General features: G+C 34.9%; 1 protein-coding gene across 2 annotated transcripts in view; it reads left to right on the top strand.

Moving 5' to 3' along the window:
* KHDRBS2 (KH RNA binding domain containing, signal transduction associated 2) overlaps positions 1–18307 on the top strand; it is a 679570-nt gene that overhangs the window by 328216 nt on the left and 333047 nt on the right. For both annotated transcript variants that reach the window (XR_002793225.3, XM_004473412.3), the window contains exon 4: positions 14061–14207. Coding sequence is in view for 1 of the 2 variants with exons in the window: in XM_004473412.3 (XP_004473469.1) it covers positions 14061–14207 (147 nt within the window). In the remaining variant the exon portion in view is untranslated. The remainder of the gene's footprint in view (positions 1–14060; positions 14208–18307) is intronic.

Here is an 18307-nt window from a genome sequence, read left to right as displayed (position 1 = left end):
CCCTGTAAGGAGAGCCGCCCAGCATGAAAGAAAGTGCAGCCTGCCCAAGAATGGCACCACACACACGGAGAGCTGACACAACAAGATGAAGCAACAACAACAACAAAAGAAACATTCCCTTGTTGCTGACAACTACAGAAGTGGACAAAGAAGAACACACAGCAAATGGACACAGAGAACAGACAACTGGCAGGGGGGAAGGGTGGAAGGGGAGAGAAATAAAATAAAAATAAATCTTTAAAAAAATAAAAATAAAGCATATAGTAAGGCTATAAAAATCAAAGCAGAGATAAACTCATCAGAAAAATATATCTATAAAATTAACAACAGTCAGTATAGCTATGGTCTTTCCAAAGAATTGATTTCTTTAAAAATGTAAAAATGCCTACACTGCCCCTGTCAGTTTGTCAAGTATATAAGAGAAACTTTCCTTTTAGACATTAGCAAATACATTTTTTGCTAAATGGAAGGGGACTGAAAGTGAAATAAATCATGTGACAAGACATTATAATACCTAAAAGATCAATGTCCCACCTTCCCCATTCCTCCTGCAAAGTGCTTGTTTCAACAGAAATCTTATCTGTTTCTTAGGTTAAAGCAGTACAAATTGTATTTAGAGATTATACTTTGTATTAGCTGTTTAGTGATGATCTAGGGAGCATCACTTAACTAAACTTTGTCCTAATCCACACTCCACCCTCCCACTCACCTGTATACACACAGGTACTTACAGGAAAACATATTCCATGCTTAAAAGGAATCACAGAGTTAAATGTTCTGATAACAGGATTCAGCATTTTTATTATAATGCTAACTATTTGTGATATAATATCATTTAGAAGTTGTTAACATTTAAGATTTTATGGCACAATCATTTCTGCATTGTTGGCTGTGTGGAATCTAGGTGAATATATTTGATCTGAGTCTTGTAAGAAGAACAAAGGTCTGCAGGAGTTGGAAAGAGGATGGTGACTTAAGAGAATGGTGAAAATTGTGATTAGAAAATGCTGTCTACAATAAGATAACAAAAACTAAAACTGATCAAGTAAGCCAGGGTCAGATTAAAAAATTCTTAAGTGTCATGTTAAAATTGTTGAATTTTAGGCAAAAAGAATGCAAGTTGAGGTTTTCTAACAGGAATTAATATCATCAAGTTTGGTTTTCAGAAAGCTAAATGTGGCAGCTATGTATATTCTTCTGCTCACAGCAATTATTGACCTCAAGTCCAGGCTGTAAATTAAGATGCCATTTAATACTGATACTAGGTATATTTTGGTCAGTGGTTAGCCACTTTATAGGTCCTAATGGTGTTTGCTTCTCCTTCTGGTTGCCTGATGAACAGGGTAATGCATTTTTTGCAAGTAAAGCACTCCATATCACATTGTCAAGGTGCTGTTGCATTCCCAGTGTGCAGCAACTGTACAACTCTGTGAGAACTTCTTCAGCAGCCTTTGTGGCCTTTTTCTCCTTGTTTCTCCCTCTCTAGCTTATAGTCACTCCACTTCAGCAACCTGATTCAGAGCTGTTTTGGTATCCTTTTGCTGTCTTCTCTACAAACAAGTCTGGTTGCACAAAATGTCCTCTTCCCAATTGATATTCCACCTCTAAATTTTCTTTCAGAACCTGGCATCTGGCCTGTTGCTCTCTGCCAACTGGGATTCACTACTGTTTACCTTTCCATTATTGGTTGTCAGTGAAGACTTGCCCTTTCTGCAGCATGAGGCTTAGAAGTTATTCTGGCAATATCTATTGGGTTAAAGATTACTGAGATCCCTTCTCCCAGTTCACTAGCTGTCTTCACTTCTTAATTGGGTGATAGGTTTCTTTTCAGCACATCTTTCTTCCTATCCATATTCCAAACTCAAAGATGCCTGTCTCAGGCTACATTAAGCATTTTCTTTCCTGAGGCAGCTGTTCTTGAAGGAAAACTTGATCCAGGTACCCTGAGAACCAGCATGCAAATAAAAAAAGTGATCTATAAAATACTTTTCATCTTGCTCATGTTCTTGACAAACATCTTTTGTTTTGCTCATACCTTTAGTTAACATAAACCCAGAACATTTTAAATCCAAGTAATTCTAGGTTGCTGAACTTTCTTGGAATCAAACCTTGTCTTTCTGCATTAGCAAAAACTTTCCACAGTCTTTATTTCATGTGATCTAAAAATTATATTTATTGAAAGGGCATTCAAAATGCTATAATTTACAGTTGAATAGATAAAATAATAAAATATCACCTTATTATATTATAGGCATCTAGTGCAGTAGGAACTGTGGTGTCATGCACTTCTCACTGCTTTTGAGGACATTTATCAGATGCTCAGTATCATAGCTCAAGTAGGAAATAAAATTTTATATGTAAACTGCTCAGAACAGGGCCTTGTAAGTATAGTTTGCATGCTATTTACTATCCTTATTTCTTAATTCTAAATTACGTTGATTAAAAGTCAATGCCAATCAGATCTTTTTCCCTTTGTAGATCTAATTCTTTCTGTGTATAAGCTTATGAGATTTTCCTTCATTTTTTGTTTTAATTAAAGTTCAGGAATTTTACCAAGACATATCCCAGTGTGTGGGTCTTTTTTCTTCAGTCTAGGAAGGAACTAGGTGTGTCTTTTCAATCTGTGAGTAGGCAAAGTTCTCTTCTACTTTTTTCTTTCTTTTTGTTTTTCAATCTGTTGTTGCCTCATTGTGAAATTCCTATTATTTGCATGTTAGCTTTCCTGAATCTATCTTTTAAACCTCTCATTTTCCTTTAAAATTTCATGTATTCATATTTTTTAACTTGCGTTCAATCTTCTGGATAAAATTATGATTTCGATCAGCACCTTCTTTTAATTTAATCTGCTGAGTTGGCTTTGATTTCCTCAGGAAAACTGTGGCAAGATTAGGTTTTTAGAAGTTTCTTTGGAAGCAGATATCTGGAAGCCATTTTAGAGAATGGAGGAAGTTAAAGAAGATTATGAAGGTAATCAATCTAAGGTGTATTCTAGAGCAAGTTAAAACTGTGGGAAACTGGAACTTAATCCCAGTGGGGAACCTGAGAAAGAACATGAAAGTTACCCCATCCAAGCATTCAGAAGAGCTGGGGTATTCATACACCGACTCCCTACAGTCACTACTGAGAGTTGCTCCTTCCTCATGGGTGTTAGTTCCCTGGCATTCCCTGCCTTCTGTATGTCTGGGCTGGGCTATCTCTCACAGCCAGAGCAAGTCCTCTGGCACAAATGTTGCACCAAAATAGTATGACAAAACAGTATGGGCATGGTATCGTCAGTACCTGTCACCATTTGTTTAAATGGAAAATCATAATTTTAAAAACCATAACATTTTTGTACTTATGTTTTATCTCAGCTGTTTCCTAAAATATTTCTAGGAAGCATCTTTGTCTTCTTGTAATTCAATTCGACTGGGCCTGTGTTCAGATGTTTCCCTAATTTTCCTCTCCATGGTCATGGGTATTGGTTGCTATTTTTATTTGCTAGATTAGATATGGTAGCTGAATGTTACAGGTGATGAAATTCTTTAAATGGAAGTCAGGAGAGAGTCTCAGCCCTGTGTGCATGTGGTGGTTCCTTTGACACCTCTTCTCTCTGGTTTCCCTGATTTCTCCCCACCTCAAGGCAAGGAATGATCCACGTGGTTCTTGGTTTCCTCTCAGCTTTTGAGGGTAGGGAGAAAAAGTACATTTGTATGTCCTTCCCCCAAGAATCCCACAGATTTCTGAGTGTCACGTAATTCTCAGAATCCACTCTTCTCTTTCTGTCTACCCCCACGCTCTAACTCTATTTTCCAAATGCTTTCCCCAGCCCATACTGGTTTCTTCTACTGAACCCAAAGCTCCCTTTAAATCCAGTTAGAACTGGAAAAGAAAGGGTTAGAAAACCACATTCAGATAAATGTGTTTCTGGATTACTCTGCTCCCCAAAATAAATGTTCATAATATCCTAATCATGTATAATGTATCCTAATTACTAGGCAACTGACTTTTAAATAAATATGGAAAAATAATTCTTTCCTATCTTAATTAAGTGGAATGACATATTAATCTTTCTGCAGATTCTATTTGTTCAAAACTGACTACCTTTTTTTCCTTGAATACTGAATTAGCCTTTTTAGTATATCAAGACATACTTTTCACTGTATCAGACAACACTTTCATTTGGTTTTAGGAGTTAGTCAATCCCTGATATAACCTAGCATGCATGATTCATTTGTCCTGAATTGAGATTCATACCCTCAACATCACCACTCACGTATAAATAATCTTTTTTTTATTTTGGCACTGTCCACCTCCCTATTTTCTAACTGTAGGCTACTTTTTTTAGTATCCCCCCTTGGCTCCAGATGCTTCAGTTACTATTCTCTTCATGAACCTCGCAAATGTTAGAATGGGTATGTAGCATTAAAAAAAATTCTCACATTATTGATCATTCTGCTTATGGGTGGCCATAATCTGGAAGGAGTGTTGCCACATTCATTGAAAGAAAACAAGAGAGTGGGAATTTTGAGCTGAAGGTGAAAAGATCAGATCCTGAGACATTTTAGGATCAAGCCACTTTATTTCTATCATGCATTTGTGTGCATCCATTTGTACAATAAGCCCTTTGTGTGGATAAATTTTGTGAAAATACTTTATACTGGCTTAAAAGAATTTCTACATATGCTTATTCCAAAATGCTTTTAAATTGGGAACTAGGAAAAAAAATCCCATTCAGGCCAAAATATAAATAATAAATGTTGTTTATTTGAATTTCTTGATAGCGAAGGCTTTGCAGACAATAGATGTAATGTATTTATTTCTGAAGAAGATTTATATTAAAAGAAAGTTCCTTGGGGAATTAGGAAGAAATAGCCTGCAAAAAGCACTCTAGTAAATTATAACTCTGGGTATAAACTATGACAACAACAATTGTTAAAGTAAAAACCAAAGAATAAAACTTGCATATTCCACATGATTTTTCAACTTTACTTATTATTGTGTTTATTCCTGTCACTGGAAGACTTATTCCTTGGTGATTAATTGGAATCTTTTAATGCATTAACTCTCTTTCAGTTCATATGTAATTTAGTATATTGTTTTGAATCTGAGACATTTACTATAATAATATTTGATAATGGTAATATTTGGTCTATGCTTACAATGTTATTACTTTTATCGCCATTATCATTTTACCCAAAATAGCAAGGTAAATTGCCCATTTACATACTATTACAGGGAAGAGCTGGGATTTTAACCCTGGCCAACTACCATGATATGTGGCCTTTCAGTGTTATACGGTCCATGCAACATACTGTAAACAATAACCTTATGATTCATTTAAAAGTTACAAATTCAAGAAAACACAAGTGGCAATGTTAATTTTTCCTTATCTTTCTCAAACACTTGAGCTTTTTGGTTTAGAATAATTTTGATGTATATGGTTCCTTAGTGTAAAGATATACATTTAAATTAATTTAATAATTAAACAAACATTGAACTGATGCATTCTTGGTTACATCAAAGCTGCACTTAATTTGAAAATTTGTTATTATATTCTTTCAAGTGAATGTATTGTTCATAGAAAACCGCTGTTAATAGAAGAGTGTGGCTTTGGAGTCAGGCAGACTGAATTCAAATCCCTTACCACCTGAATAACTGCAACCACGTCACTTTAGCTCCTCCACAAGAAAACCTCCAGCTTTTTCTGAGTGCTTGTGATTTATATATATTACCCCATGAATCTTTGCAGGAGAGAGCTAGAGTTTCCTATTTTCCAGATTAAGAAATAAAAACTCAACAAAATTAAATAACTTGACTCAAATGCTATAGATAAGAACTATCAGAGCTGTTAATTCAAATCTAGATTTCTCCAACTCAAAATCCGTTTATTTTTCCATTACACTCTGCTGCTTGCACAACCCATGGCTGCTGTGTATGAAGTTATATATTAGTTTGAGACTAATTGTCTCAAACAAGAGAAATTATTGGCTCAAGGTTCTGAATACCAAAAGACTGAAATCAAGGTGCTGGCAGAACCTCGCTTCCTCATAGAGGGGAGAATCCATTCCACACATCTTCCCTGGCTTCTGGTGTGTGGTGAGCAATCCCTGATGTTCCTGGGCTTGTGGCTGCATAACTCAATCCCTCTTTCAATCGCATGGCCCTTTCTCTGTTTCTGTCTCTATTTCTGTGTCAAAATCTCCTTCCCTTATAAAGACACCGGTCATATTGGATTAGGGTCCGCCCTAACTCAGTTTTGCCTCCAGTTAGTTAATAACATTTTCAAAGGTCCTGTTTACAAACAAATTCATAGTCATAAGACCAGGGGTTAAAACTTGAACATGCCTTTTGGGACAACACAATTAAATCCATAACATCCACCTAAGCGTTCTATGAAGATTAAATGATTCAATGTGAATAAAACATGATATATTCTAAACAATTACCAAAAAATTGCCCAAAGCAGTTTACTACTATTCTTAAAACATTTTCCTTCACTAGAATCTAATATAAAGAGCAATTTGTTTGTGTGTGTTTACACAAAAGTATTGGATAAACTGCTTAATGAAGAGGATGTGATTCCAAAGGGTCGTTCCAAGTAGCAAGTATATGTTCTAAGGAGAGTCAACCCTATTAACTGGTTTTCTCTTTATTTTGCTGAGCTCCATGAGCTGATCATGTGAGCCTGGGAATTAGAACTGAAAAAATAACTCTGTAGTAGAGGTAAAAAAATGTTTTAAATTCTCTAGAAAATTCCTGGTGGGAGGAGATAATAACATAAAAATTAGAGACAGAAGAGAAAAAAATAAATAAATGTGGTCTTGAGTCAGGGAAGGGACTTGGGAAATGAGAATGAGGTGTTTTTTTTAAGTTGCATGCGTTAGGGTTATAAGTATAACCTCCTTGCTCTGGGCTACTCTTAGATTTTAAAAGAAGACGCACTCATAAATGATTTTGTGTGTTGAATCTTTTAGGATCTTTTAAGAAATTCTGAATTTTATATCCAAATTGACAATTGGCAAATGCAGAGACAAAATGACTGGTCTTGGGAGCCAGAGCACAATGGGACATCTGGTCCTGTGTATCATTTTAGAAAGATTGTCCTGAATCAAGTGAACTTAAGTTAAATGCCCAGGTGTGAGCTGACTTGACTCCCTACCCCAAAACAGAATTAAGGGGGAATCCTAACCATAACTGCCCCACTGTTCAACAAACTATGCAAGGAAATAGAAAACACCTGTGCATGGAGCTTAATTGTTTTAGGAAAACAACATGAACATCTGAAAGAAATTGTACAAACTACTCAGCACAAAAGTTAAAACTCTGGAGGAATGTTCTGTTTGGAAATGAATGTTGCAAACAGACAACTAAGCATAAATAGTGTGAGGTGAAGTCACTAACATGTTAGGTCCTAGTAAGTTGTTTATGACATGGGAGGTGATTGAGAACCTTTGAAAAGAATAGGCTCACCTAGACCAGATGGCCACACAGTTATTTTAGAATAAGACCTTTTGGAAGAAAGGAAAAGGAAGTTCTTGGTAAATATGTTTGGTGAATAAGGACCTGCAATCTGCTGCAGGTTACCCTAGAGATCACACTACTACATGTGACTGGATACCAGGAAATTACTGGGAAACCACTGGCCAATATCTTCCAGAAACTAGAAATATACTTGGAGAATTCTCAGTATGTAGAAAGTTTACTTTCACTTAATTACCTGTACCAGCAACATAGCTGTAGTGAGTAAGAGTTTGTCCTATATGGTAAGATTACCAGGAGTCTCATCCAACTCCAATTTAGAGTCTGTGTTAATTCTAGACAGTTTTCTTTCTCTCTGCCTCAGTTCCTTCATCTGTAACATTGTCTGGCACAAAATGTGCTTGTGCAGATAAAATGAGGTAATCCATGGGGAATATTTTGCGTAGCTGTCACCTAAGAAGCAATACTAAACATATGACTTTTATTTCACTAATATTTTATTGTAAAATAAATTTATAATTTACAATTTTTATGGTTTCCTTGAAAAGTTTGATTCTGAGTCTTTTTTCTCAATATTTGTATTTCTTGGGATTATTTGTTCAAGTTTTCTTTATTGAACATACTACTTTAAGTTAAGGAGGAAATTCTCTAATTGTGAGGTTATTTCCAAGTCAGAAACATGCTTTTGTAGACGACAAAATACAAATGGTAATTCCTTAGAGGAAGATTTCTAAAAAATCCCTTTAACAATTAAATACAGTAATGCAATGCAAATTAGACTCTAGTGACTACCATTCTATTTTCTAAAAAATAAAATAACTGATAAAAAATTAATATGTTTCACTTATATTTTAGCATAGGGTATAACATTGGTCTTGAGTGTTTGGGCACTGATATGTGCAACTAGATTTGAAATGCCCTAATAACTTCTTTTACAATCTATGATGTTTAGCAATTAATAATTCTACTTAAATAAAATAATTAGCATATGATTCTTTTCACACTGTAATATCAGAACACCATTATAGCAGTTTGATATGGTTATGAATCCAAAAATATATATTGGATTATGTTTGTAATCTGGTCTGTACCTGGGCATGATTAAGTTATGATTATGGCTTTGATTGGGCCACATCATTAGGGTGTTGAGTCCCCACACCTTGGTGGGTGGGGGCTCACAGATAAATGGCATGGCAAAGGACAAAGTTGAGGGGTTTTGATGTTGGAGTTTGATGCTGAAGCCTTAAACTGGAGCCCTGGCAAGTATGCTCACAGAGGAAAGAGAAGCCAGCCCCAGGAAGAGAGGAACATGAGCCCACGAAGAAGCAAACCCTGAGAAGGAAGGAACCTTGAGCCCAGAGAGAAACAAGACCCTGGAAGGGAGGAACCCAGGAAGCCTGAACTCTCACAGATGTTGGCAGCCATCTTGCTGCAACATGTGAAACTAGACTTTGGTGAGGGAAGTAACTTATGCTTTATGGCCTGGTATCTGTAAGCTCCTACCCCAAATAAATACCCTTTATAAAAACCAACCAATTATTGGTATTTTGCATCAGCATCCCTTTGGCTGACTAATAGAACCATAAAATCCATTTTCTGAAGGTCAGTGGTTAAAGTAAATAGCCTCCATGGAATGAGTGTACCTTTTGCATTTCAGGTAAAATAATATCAACTGTCTGTGCAGTATAAACAGACTTTTGGATTAGGTCAAGTAGATTCAAGTTCTAGTTTGTACATCTTATATTCTTTTAATTTACTACCTGCTCCCTTTCCTTTGCCTTCTGTAGGATTCATTTCAATTTGTGCACAAGATTTCTCTGACATCTCTAATTTTGTGTCATGTTCTTTACTGTTGTTTCTATTATGTCCCTTTCTCTATCTGTTGTTCCCTACCAAGGAACCATGATCTTTGTTATAAGCATGCAAAAAGATAATTGGACAGATTTTTATTTTTAATGCCAAGCATAAACTTTATAGCACTACCACCCCACTCAAAGTCAACTTGTTAGACAATGCATTTTCCCAAAATACATAATATTTGGTAGTTTTGAGAGATTTAGTCAATTACTCTAATTACTCTTACTGGTATTCAGACACTTGGGTGTTTTCAGAATGACCGTGATGTCTGGATATATTCAAATGAAATTCGGAGATTAGAGTAATAAATACAATTGGGGTATATAGTATTACTTTTAAAAATAAAATTTGAATGTTCTGGCAGACACTGACCAGCTATTCAACAAAATTAGATTTAATAATCAAGTGTCATTTTAACTAGACCTAAATGAGAACTGAATGGCAAAGATGGCTCATTGTCACCCAATATCCATTCTCCCTTTTAGATACACTCATGATCACTTGGTTTGAGATGACATTCACAGCTACTGTCACATCCCAGGATAGCTATAGTGACTTCTTATCAAATACATCTGAGGAGAAGAGATATATGCAAATGTCCTTGATAAAAAGCTTTTTTTTTTTCCATCCAATTTTTTCCTTTCTCCTTTCCTTGGAGTTGTATTTGGAAGTGATTATAGACAGTCTCTGTCATCAAGAGGGATGAAAGCAATGTCTTGGGGGTTGCTTGAGTTAAAAAAGTGAAGGAACACGATCCTTGGATGAAGATGTAGGAAAAAGCCATCTGCCCCATCAGTCACTTACAACTTGGATTTTTCCTTTGAAGAAAAATAACTTTTTTACTTGTTTGAGACATGTTTATTTTGGTCTCTTTTGAAACAAGTGAACAATATCTCAATGATACTACCTAAGAATATAGGAAATAATAATAATAATGAATTTGTATAACACTTTCTAACTTACAAAATGTTTTCCAATTTTTTCAAAAATCCTGTGAGGCAAGGACTCATTTTCATTTCTCAGAGGAACGAACGAAAACTTGGGAATTTTGGATTTGTCCAAAGTCATCCCAATGAGTGAGTTTAAATATAACACTTTTGATTATATAAAGTCTGATTTATAAAACAACCACAAGTCTACTAGTAACTCATGATAGGTTCTGGTATGTATCCCCTACACTACTGAGTCCTGACTAAAATAAAGTCTATGTCTGTGATCTCTAGCCATTTGCTTAATCTCTAAGGGCCTTAGTTTCCTCATCTATGTATGAGATGCTTGGACCATTTCTAAAAAAAGTAATTTCTCTGATTTTCTGTTTCAAATTAGTATTTTCCTGCTTTTCTCACTTGTGATAGAAACAGAAAGTCTACTTATCCTTTTAATTATTTTCTATGTGTTGGTTGCATCACCACAGACTAACTGTAAGTTCTTAAAGGCCAGGCATTTTGTCATATTTTCCTTGTTTCCCCCCAAAATCTAGAAATTTGCTGTTCAATATGGTAGACCCTGCCCACACGTGACTATTGAGCAGTTGAAATGTGGTTAGCCTTAATTGAGATTTGCTGTAATTACAAACTATACACTGGATTTTAAATACTTTTTACGAAGAAAAAGTAATATAAAATATCTCATTGATAATTTTATATTGATTGCATTGTTCAAATAATATTTCAGACATGTTCAATAACTTTATCAATAAAATTAATTTCACTTGCTTCCTTGTATATTTTTAATGTAACTATTTAAAAAATTACATATGACCTCATATTATATTTATATTGTACTGCATTGTTTAGAGCATTGCAGGGAGTGGATTGTTTCTTCATGGGGCAGATTGTCTAGCCGTACTCCAGACACATGGCGTCTTCCTCCCGAGTACACAGCTAGACCACATTTCTCAGTCTCATTACCAGGGGAATGTAGACCGAACAGTTATATGCAATGTGTAGGTCTGGCACATGAAACATCTCTCAGTTTGTCTGCCATGTTCTTTATTCTCTGTCAATATTCTTGGTAGCAGCTCAGAGAAGATGAAGGAGCAAAAGAATTGCAAGAATGTGGATAAGATAATTAAATTGCATTGTGGAGGAGAGGAGGACTTAACCTGGGCAAAAAATAAACTTCTAGGATAATGAGGCACTGAGATTGAGTGGTTCATCTGCTAGAGCAGCTAGTACTACATAATTGTTACAATTAAGTATCCCAAAGCAAGCAGCTTTATTCTTTGGATGATAGGAATGCAATAGTATACACACACACACACACACACGCACACATATACAAATATTTATAAAACCCCTTTACTTCAAAACTCTCAGCTTTCCAAGTGTTAGAGATGAGAACATTTCTCCTCGACCATCCAATCTTCTGCATTCTCTATCACATCAATTGCAGTGATCTTCTTGCTTTTTTAAAACCTTCACCTTAGAGACTTTCAGTGTAAAATACTTCAATGCAACATACTGTGTGGGTTTTTTTGTTGTTGTTATAATAGCACATGAAACATGCTGATGTTAAATTAAAGTCTATCATCCTGAGAAATTTTTTTAAAGAAAGTATTTATAAAACATAATGTAAGCATCTTTCCTTTAGTTAAGGTTCCCACCGTGGAGGCAGAACTGCTTATTTAAAGATGCTGGGATGGGGGAAAAGTAAAGTTATCTTAAAATGGCAAAGCGCATTTACTCATGAACATTGGTCCATTGGCACAACTCCAAAGATGTCTAATTAGGCTCTTTTATTTGAGAGTATTTAAAATGAATGTTTGCTATACTTAATTGAACAATACTCATCATAGTATGCTGACCTTAAAAAATTTAGCTAGCTAGTGGCCCTGAATGACCAGCTGGAAATCAGCTTAGAAAGAATTAAAAAGGAAAGAGGCAGTATCAGGAAACCTCTGATTTAACTACCCCAGGGCTCATGCTCAAACAAAGCTGGCCCCAGAATTAACAAGCAGCTTGCATCCTAGCAGGATCCAAAGAGGAAAGAAATGTTCACTATGCCTCAGGGGTGCATTTTAGTTCACTTAAATGCTGCCTCTCCTCCCAAACTGAGAAATGGGCACTAGGAAAAGCCCCTTTCAGTAAGAAGTCCTAGTCAGAGATAGAAAGTTCTCTTAGGGAAGTGGAGAGTGAATTGCTAGACTGAAAAGCTCTACTACTAGAGAGATTAAAGTACCTTAAAGATGTACAGGAAAGCAGGGAAACCTACCTTCTCTTACTTTCTTGGACCCTTCATGTTTTGAAACGCTGGGCACTTTTAAAATCAGTTTTATTGATATATATTAATAAATCATATAATCCATCCAAAGTGCACCATCTATCCAAAGTGTACAATCAGTGGTATTTGATATAATCACACAGTTGTACATTATTCACTTCAATCATTATTACAGCATTTTCATTGTTCCAATGATCATACTGCTAATTAAAAAAGGCAACACAACAGATGAACAAAAAAGCTCTGTCCCTTAATAATTACCTCTGAATCTCCTTATGCTTCCCCTGCCATTCATAGGAAATGCCGGGCATATCTAATCAGTAAATCACACACATTAGCGTGGTTCATCCAATTGACTCATGTGAAATTAATTGCCAATTTGTTTTGGTTTATCAGTTTATGGCTATACATGTAACTTTTCCATTTAATCACTGCCTAAAACTGAGAATTACTAGTTTATTTTTATCCTTTGGAATTCAGTGAAACAGCTGCTGGTTTATTTGGGGAAGATCAAGAAAGATGAAACGTAATTAATATGGTTTATGTTAAATATTAACCATGTTTTCCTTCCTTGAAATTCCGTAAAGTTTGACTAATTTGAGAAGGGTGCTAGTTTTGGAATCAGAATGAGATGGGTTTGAATTCAAACTATGTGGAACTTACTTAAACTCTTAACCTCAGTTTCTTCATCTGAAATATGTGAATAATTTACAAGATTACTGTGATATTGGAGATGATATGTGTATAATACCTAGCATATGGTGACATATGTATCATATATGTATATGCTCTGCACCTGCACTGAATTAATCAGCCTGCCATAATGGCTTGGGCACAGATGAAAAATCTGATCCAATATAAGTATTGATTAAGCAGAAGATCTACACCTCATGAATAATCAATGCCAACATAATGTTTAACTGTCATTCCTTTAATGCAACTCTATTTTGAAAAAAAACAGCAAATGATTGAAGAAGATACGGGTATGCGTTTTGATAACCTGAGCCAATGAAAACATAGACTGGGAGGATAAACCTTGGTTTTGCATACTGAGCTCTCTTTTTTATCATGGGCAAGTAACCATTTCATACCTTCTGAAAAAGTAGCTAGAAAGTTCTGGTTTTCTTAAGAAACCCACAAACATACACACAGTGACAATTTTTGGTTTGGTGTCTGCAAAATGCTACACATCAGACACAGAAACAATCTTTTTCTTCCAGAATGTAATGTTGTACGCCAAAGAGTTAATGACATTTCTGTAACTTCTATTCAGGGATTTGGCATTTTTATTTTGCTGATTAAAACCTGTTGTAGATGATAAATATGTCAGTCTTTTAATCATTCAAACACTAAAAATTGTTTTAAAAGCTTTAAGTGGCTCGTACCAGAATTTTATTTCTCAAAGGGTTTCTACTTATGGAAAATTTGCTTAGATTATGCCCTTTTGTCATATTCTCTGTAAATGTTAAATCTATGCAAAATGCGTGGATTTGTACATCTAAAAATAACCTCTTTCACAGGAAGAAGAATTAAGGAAGAGTGGGGAAGCCAAATATGCCCACTTGAGTGATGAACTTCACGTATTAATTGAAGTGTTTGCTCCACCTGGGGAAGCTTATTCACGTATGAGTCATGCATTGGAAGAGATTAAAAAATTCTTGGTTCCCGTAAGTGTTTTACACTTTTACAAAGATGTTTCTCATCAGTTTCTATTAAAAATGTGCCTTTGATCTTCCCTGGATTTTTAAGGGAAATTTTGATTGCAAGCTAAGTGTCTACCCATAGGCTTGTTCCTGAGGTTAAACTAAAATAGAATAGAACAAACCACTTAGCATGGGATCCAGCATGTTATCACACAGTGATGGCTTGCAGCAATATTTGACTTTAGTACATTACATACCATGCACCAGTAGATAGCCATGAAGAATAAGACAATTAAAAGCATAAATATAAATATGTAATTGAAGTTATAGTCTTCTCTCTTGTGTTTTAATAAGCACTTGATTTTTGACACATATTGGCAATTTGTTGTTAATAGGGAAAGCACGTGAAATTATAGAGGGAGGGTGAAGAGCTCAGGTTTGCAATATTTGTAATAAGACAATTATATTATTTATATATATATATATATATATATATATATATTTTTTTTTAGGAAGTAATGGGTATTGAACCCATGACCTTGAACTTGGGAAGTAGACATTCAACCACTGAGCTTATTACAGTATTATTTTAAAATATCAAATGTATTTGATATGATGGTATGCCAGATGGTGTTAAAAATTTTTAAGGTGAAACAATTAATATTAATAGACCCAGATATTATATGATATTAAGCAAAGATTGGGGGTGAAATTAACTCATTGCACTACACAAGAGTGACAAAGAATGTTCATTTTGTAAGGCAACAAATTCAGGGTTTCAAATTGAGCAGAATTCTCTCCTCTACTGCTTTTCTTAGAAACATTGGAAAGTTAAATGAATGAAGCTTTTGTAAAAGTTGGCAATTTAGCATTCTAGGAAGAGGTCATTCAAGTAGAAATCTTGGCACAAGACTTAGAGCTGGGAAAAAGATAATTGGAAAAGAATGCTGAATAAAGTTTTCTAGAATGCCTGGGCAGAAGTCTTGAGCAAAGAGAGATAGTAGCTAAGATTACTCTAGTAAATGGAAATAAAAAATTAGATTCCTCAACTGACCAAGAAACTCAGAGGAAATAGATGGTAAGATTCTTTGATTGGCAGTGATTTGGGAAAAAGAAAAACTAATCAAGAGAATTTTCAGAATGTAAAATCATCAGGTTCCAGCCACATAATCTATTGATATGACCAATTTAAAATTAATTTCTGTCGAGCAAGGTTTAAAATAATCCCATGACACTCTGATTATTCCCTTACTTTATATGCACATAGAATTTCTGCACAATTTATTATCTGGTACTTATCTGAACACCTTTCTAAATAGATCCCATATTTCTTAAAAATGAGGATGCTGGTTTCTCTGTTCCTTCTGTCACCAAACTAAATGCTTAGTGTTTTTAGGTAAAGAGTTTTACTATATTTAACCCAGAGTAGACCTCTGATGATATCCATAGTACAGCTAGAACTTCCTATATTACCAACTCATTTCATGACTGTAAATAAGTTATTTAAATTCTCTGAACTTAAACTTATTCCTCCTTAAAGTGAATATAGTTATAATTGACCAATATTTATCATGGTTGTGAATATGAATGGAGTAAGACATATGAAACTCTTAGAAAATTAAAAAATGCTATGTAAATGAATGTTTTGATTGATTTTATTGTTACAGTAGGTAGAAAGACTCTTGGAATGATTTTTTAGCAGAAAAATATGAAAGACAAAATAGTATTTCATTGTATGTGTGTGTATATATATATAGTAAGACAAAAAAGTATTTCATTGTGTGTGTGTGTGTACATACTGTAGGACCATCATTTAGCATAATACCTGGATACCTGGTGCCAAACCTATTTGTTTGGCAGTCTGACTGATGGAATGACTGACTAAAAGTCACCAGCAATGTTGCAAAGAGATGAAATAACTATGGAGTTTAGGTTTGGGAGATCATACTATATATGCACTATATATACAGGTATGTACTATATGCACCATAGATATATATCCAGGTGAAGATGGAAATTTTTACCTTGGTCCATGTGTCCTGTCCCTGCCAAACTCCTGATTTCAATTCTTCCCTTCTAATTGCTCACTCACTGCACTCCAGGCATGCAGGCTTTTGCTCATCTTAGCCTCCAGGCTCATTCCTAAGGGCTTTTGAAAGTTCCTCTCCAATATATGGAAATGGCTATCTCGTTGTCTTTCAGGTATCATATTATATATCAGATCCTAGGAAATCTTCCCCACCACACAATCTTAGGTAGCTCTTCATTATCTTCTCTCAATCCTGTTATATTTGTTACACAGGATCACTGACCACTCTATTTAATTGTAATTCACTGTCCCACCATTCCCTAACCCCCTTCATGGCTTTATTTTCCCCATAACTATTATTACCCTCAGATATATTATATATAATACATATTAATATATATATATTTATATATGTCTATTTTCAATTTCTCTACCATAATCTACATCAGACTGGGATTATTTTCCATTTCAACCACTTTATCTCCTCATTTAGAACAATGCTAAACACATAGGAGGTACTTAGTAAATATTTTTTTCTATGATTGAATAAATTATTTGAATGACTAAGGTTTTCTTTTTAAATAAGTAACTATTCTGATACCTCTCAAAGTCAAATTTGTAAATTTTATAACCACTGAAAGCCCTTCTACTTGATAAATTTTCCATTTGCCTTGCTTGTCCAAGCACCAAGTGAAGGATGGTCTCGGTCCACTTCAAGCATCACCAGAATTACAAAAAGCAAATAAATGGACTGCCACATTTTTTATTATATGGAATCACTTGATGTATATAAATTATAATTCTACATTAGTGAATAGAATTTTAATTATGGGAAATATACTTCTGCACTGATTCTTTGTTCCTTGGACATGCCAAGAACACCCCTATTTGGAACAGTTGTGTTGCTGTTCTCTGCATCTCTCTGCCTGGCTGGCTGGCTTCCTCACTTCCTTTAACCTTTATTCCACTTGTCACCTTTTGATGGCACCTCCTCTGGCAACCCTAGCCATGAAATTAATCCCTCATCCCGTTTAGTTGTTTTTTTATTATTTTATTTGTCCTGTCTACTATGTATTCCATTTTAACTATCCTGTCTATTGTCCATCTCCCGTATATGTATAAGGACATGAAGTTCTGTCCTATTCATTATTATATCCCTAGCATCGAGGGCCTGGTATATAGTAGGTGTTTAATGACTATGTGTTAAATGAATGAATGTAGATAGTTATATTTCATTATGTTTAAAAAATAATTAGTACAGACTTTCAGTATGGCTGTACTTTATCTAAATATTACTGGTGGCTTTGCAAAGAAGCTTTATAAACATACAAATGAATTTAAACCATCTTTTTGGTAGCCAGAGAATGCTGCAGTTCTTCTCCAGGTGAGCTGACAGACGGCAACCAGACAGGTTATCCTGTCTGCTATGATTGGTTATCTCCCTTGTATGAAGAAATAAGAATGTCTAACACCCTAAGTAGAAGGGAATGGTTCATATAATCCAGGTTGCTTTTGATGTTTGATATTAAAATCTGCCAGAAATGCTAAAATATTTGGACATTAACATTTATAAATATGATAGAGTAAAAATTCTAGCCAGTAAGATTCATGCTAGAAAAATGCAAAAGTGGTGTTCTGAAATTCCACTGGCATCTCATACTTCAACAAAATGAAGAGTCTGTCTATGGTTAGAACATTTTACCACCTTCTTCCTCTGGTATGTCAGCCAACAGTACCCAGCTTGCCCTGTGTCCAGGAATTGTGCGTGTCTAAGACTGTGGACTTTAGAACATACAACTCTTCATGAAATGTCTGAATTTTACAGAATGTTGGAAAACAACACCATTCCAGCACTTTGAATGCATTATTGAGGACAAGAGAATTATTGCTCTTAGAAATTTTTGGCATCTTGGTCTCTGTTCGCTACAGTCTTATCAAAGCAAGTACTGTAAGGTCAGACACACATAGAGTGTCAGGCCAAAAAAACATCATTAGTATGAACATTGATTTGGTCAGATGCTATTTCTAAAAGTTTCTTTATGTTTGCTAATTATTTAGGAAATAATTATATAGGCTATAAAATCATAGTCTAATA

The sequence above is a fragment of the Dasypus novemcinctus genome, chromosome 11 (genome assembly GCF_030445035.2).
Source record: "Dasypus novemcinctus isolate mDasNov1 chromosome 11, mDasNov1.1.hap2, whole genome shotgun sequence".
Taxonomy (NCBI): Eukaryota; Metazoa; Chordata; class Mammalia; order Cingulata; family Dasypodidae; genus Dasypus; species Dasypus novemcinctus.
The sequence above is the reverse complement of the archived record's forward strand: the minus strand, read 5'-3'. Positions and strand labels throughout refer to the sequence as shown.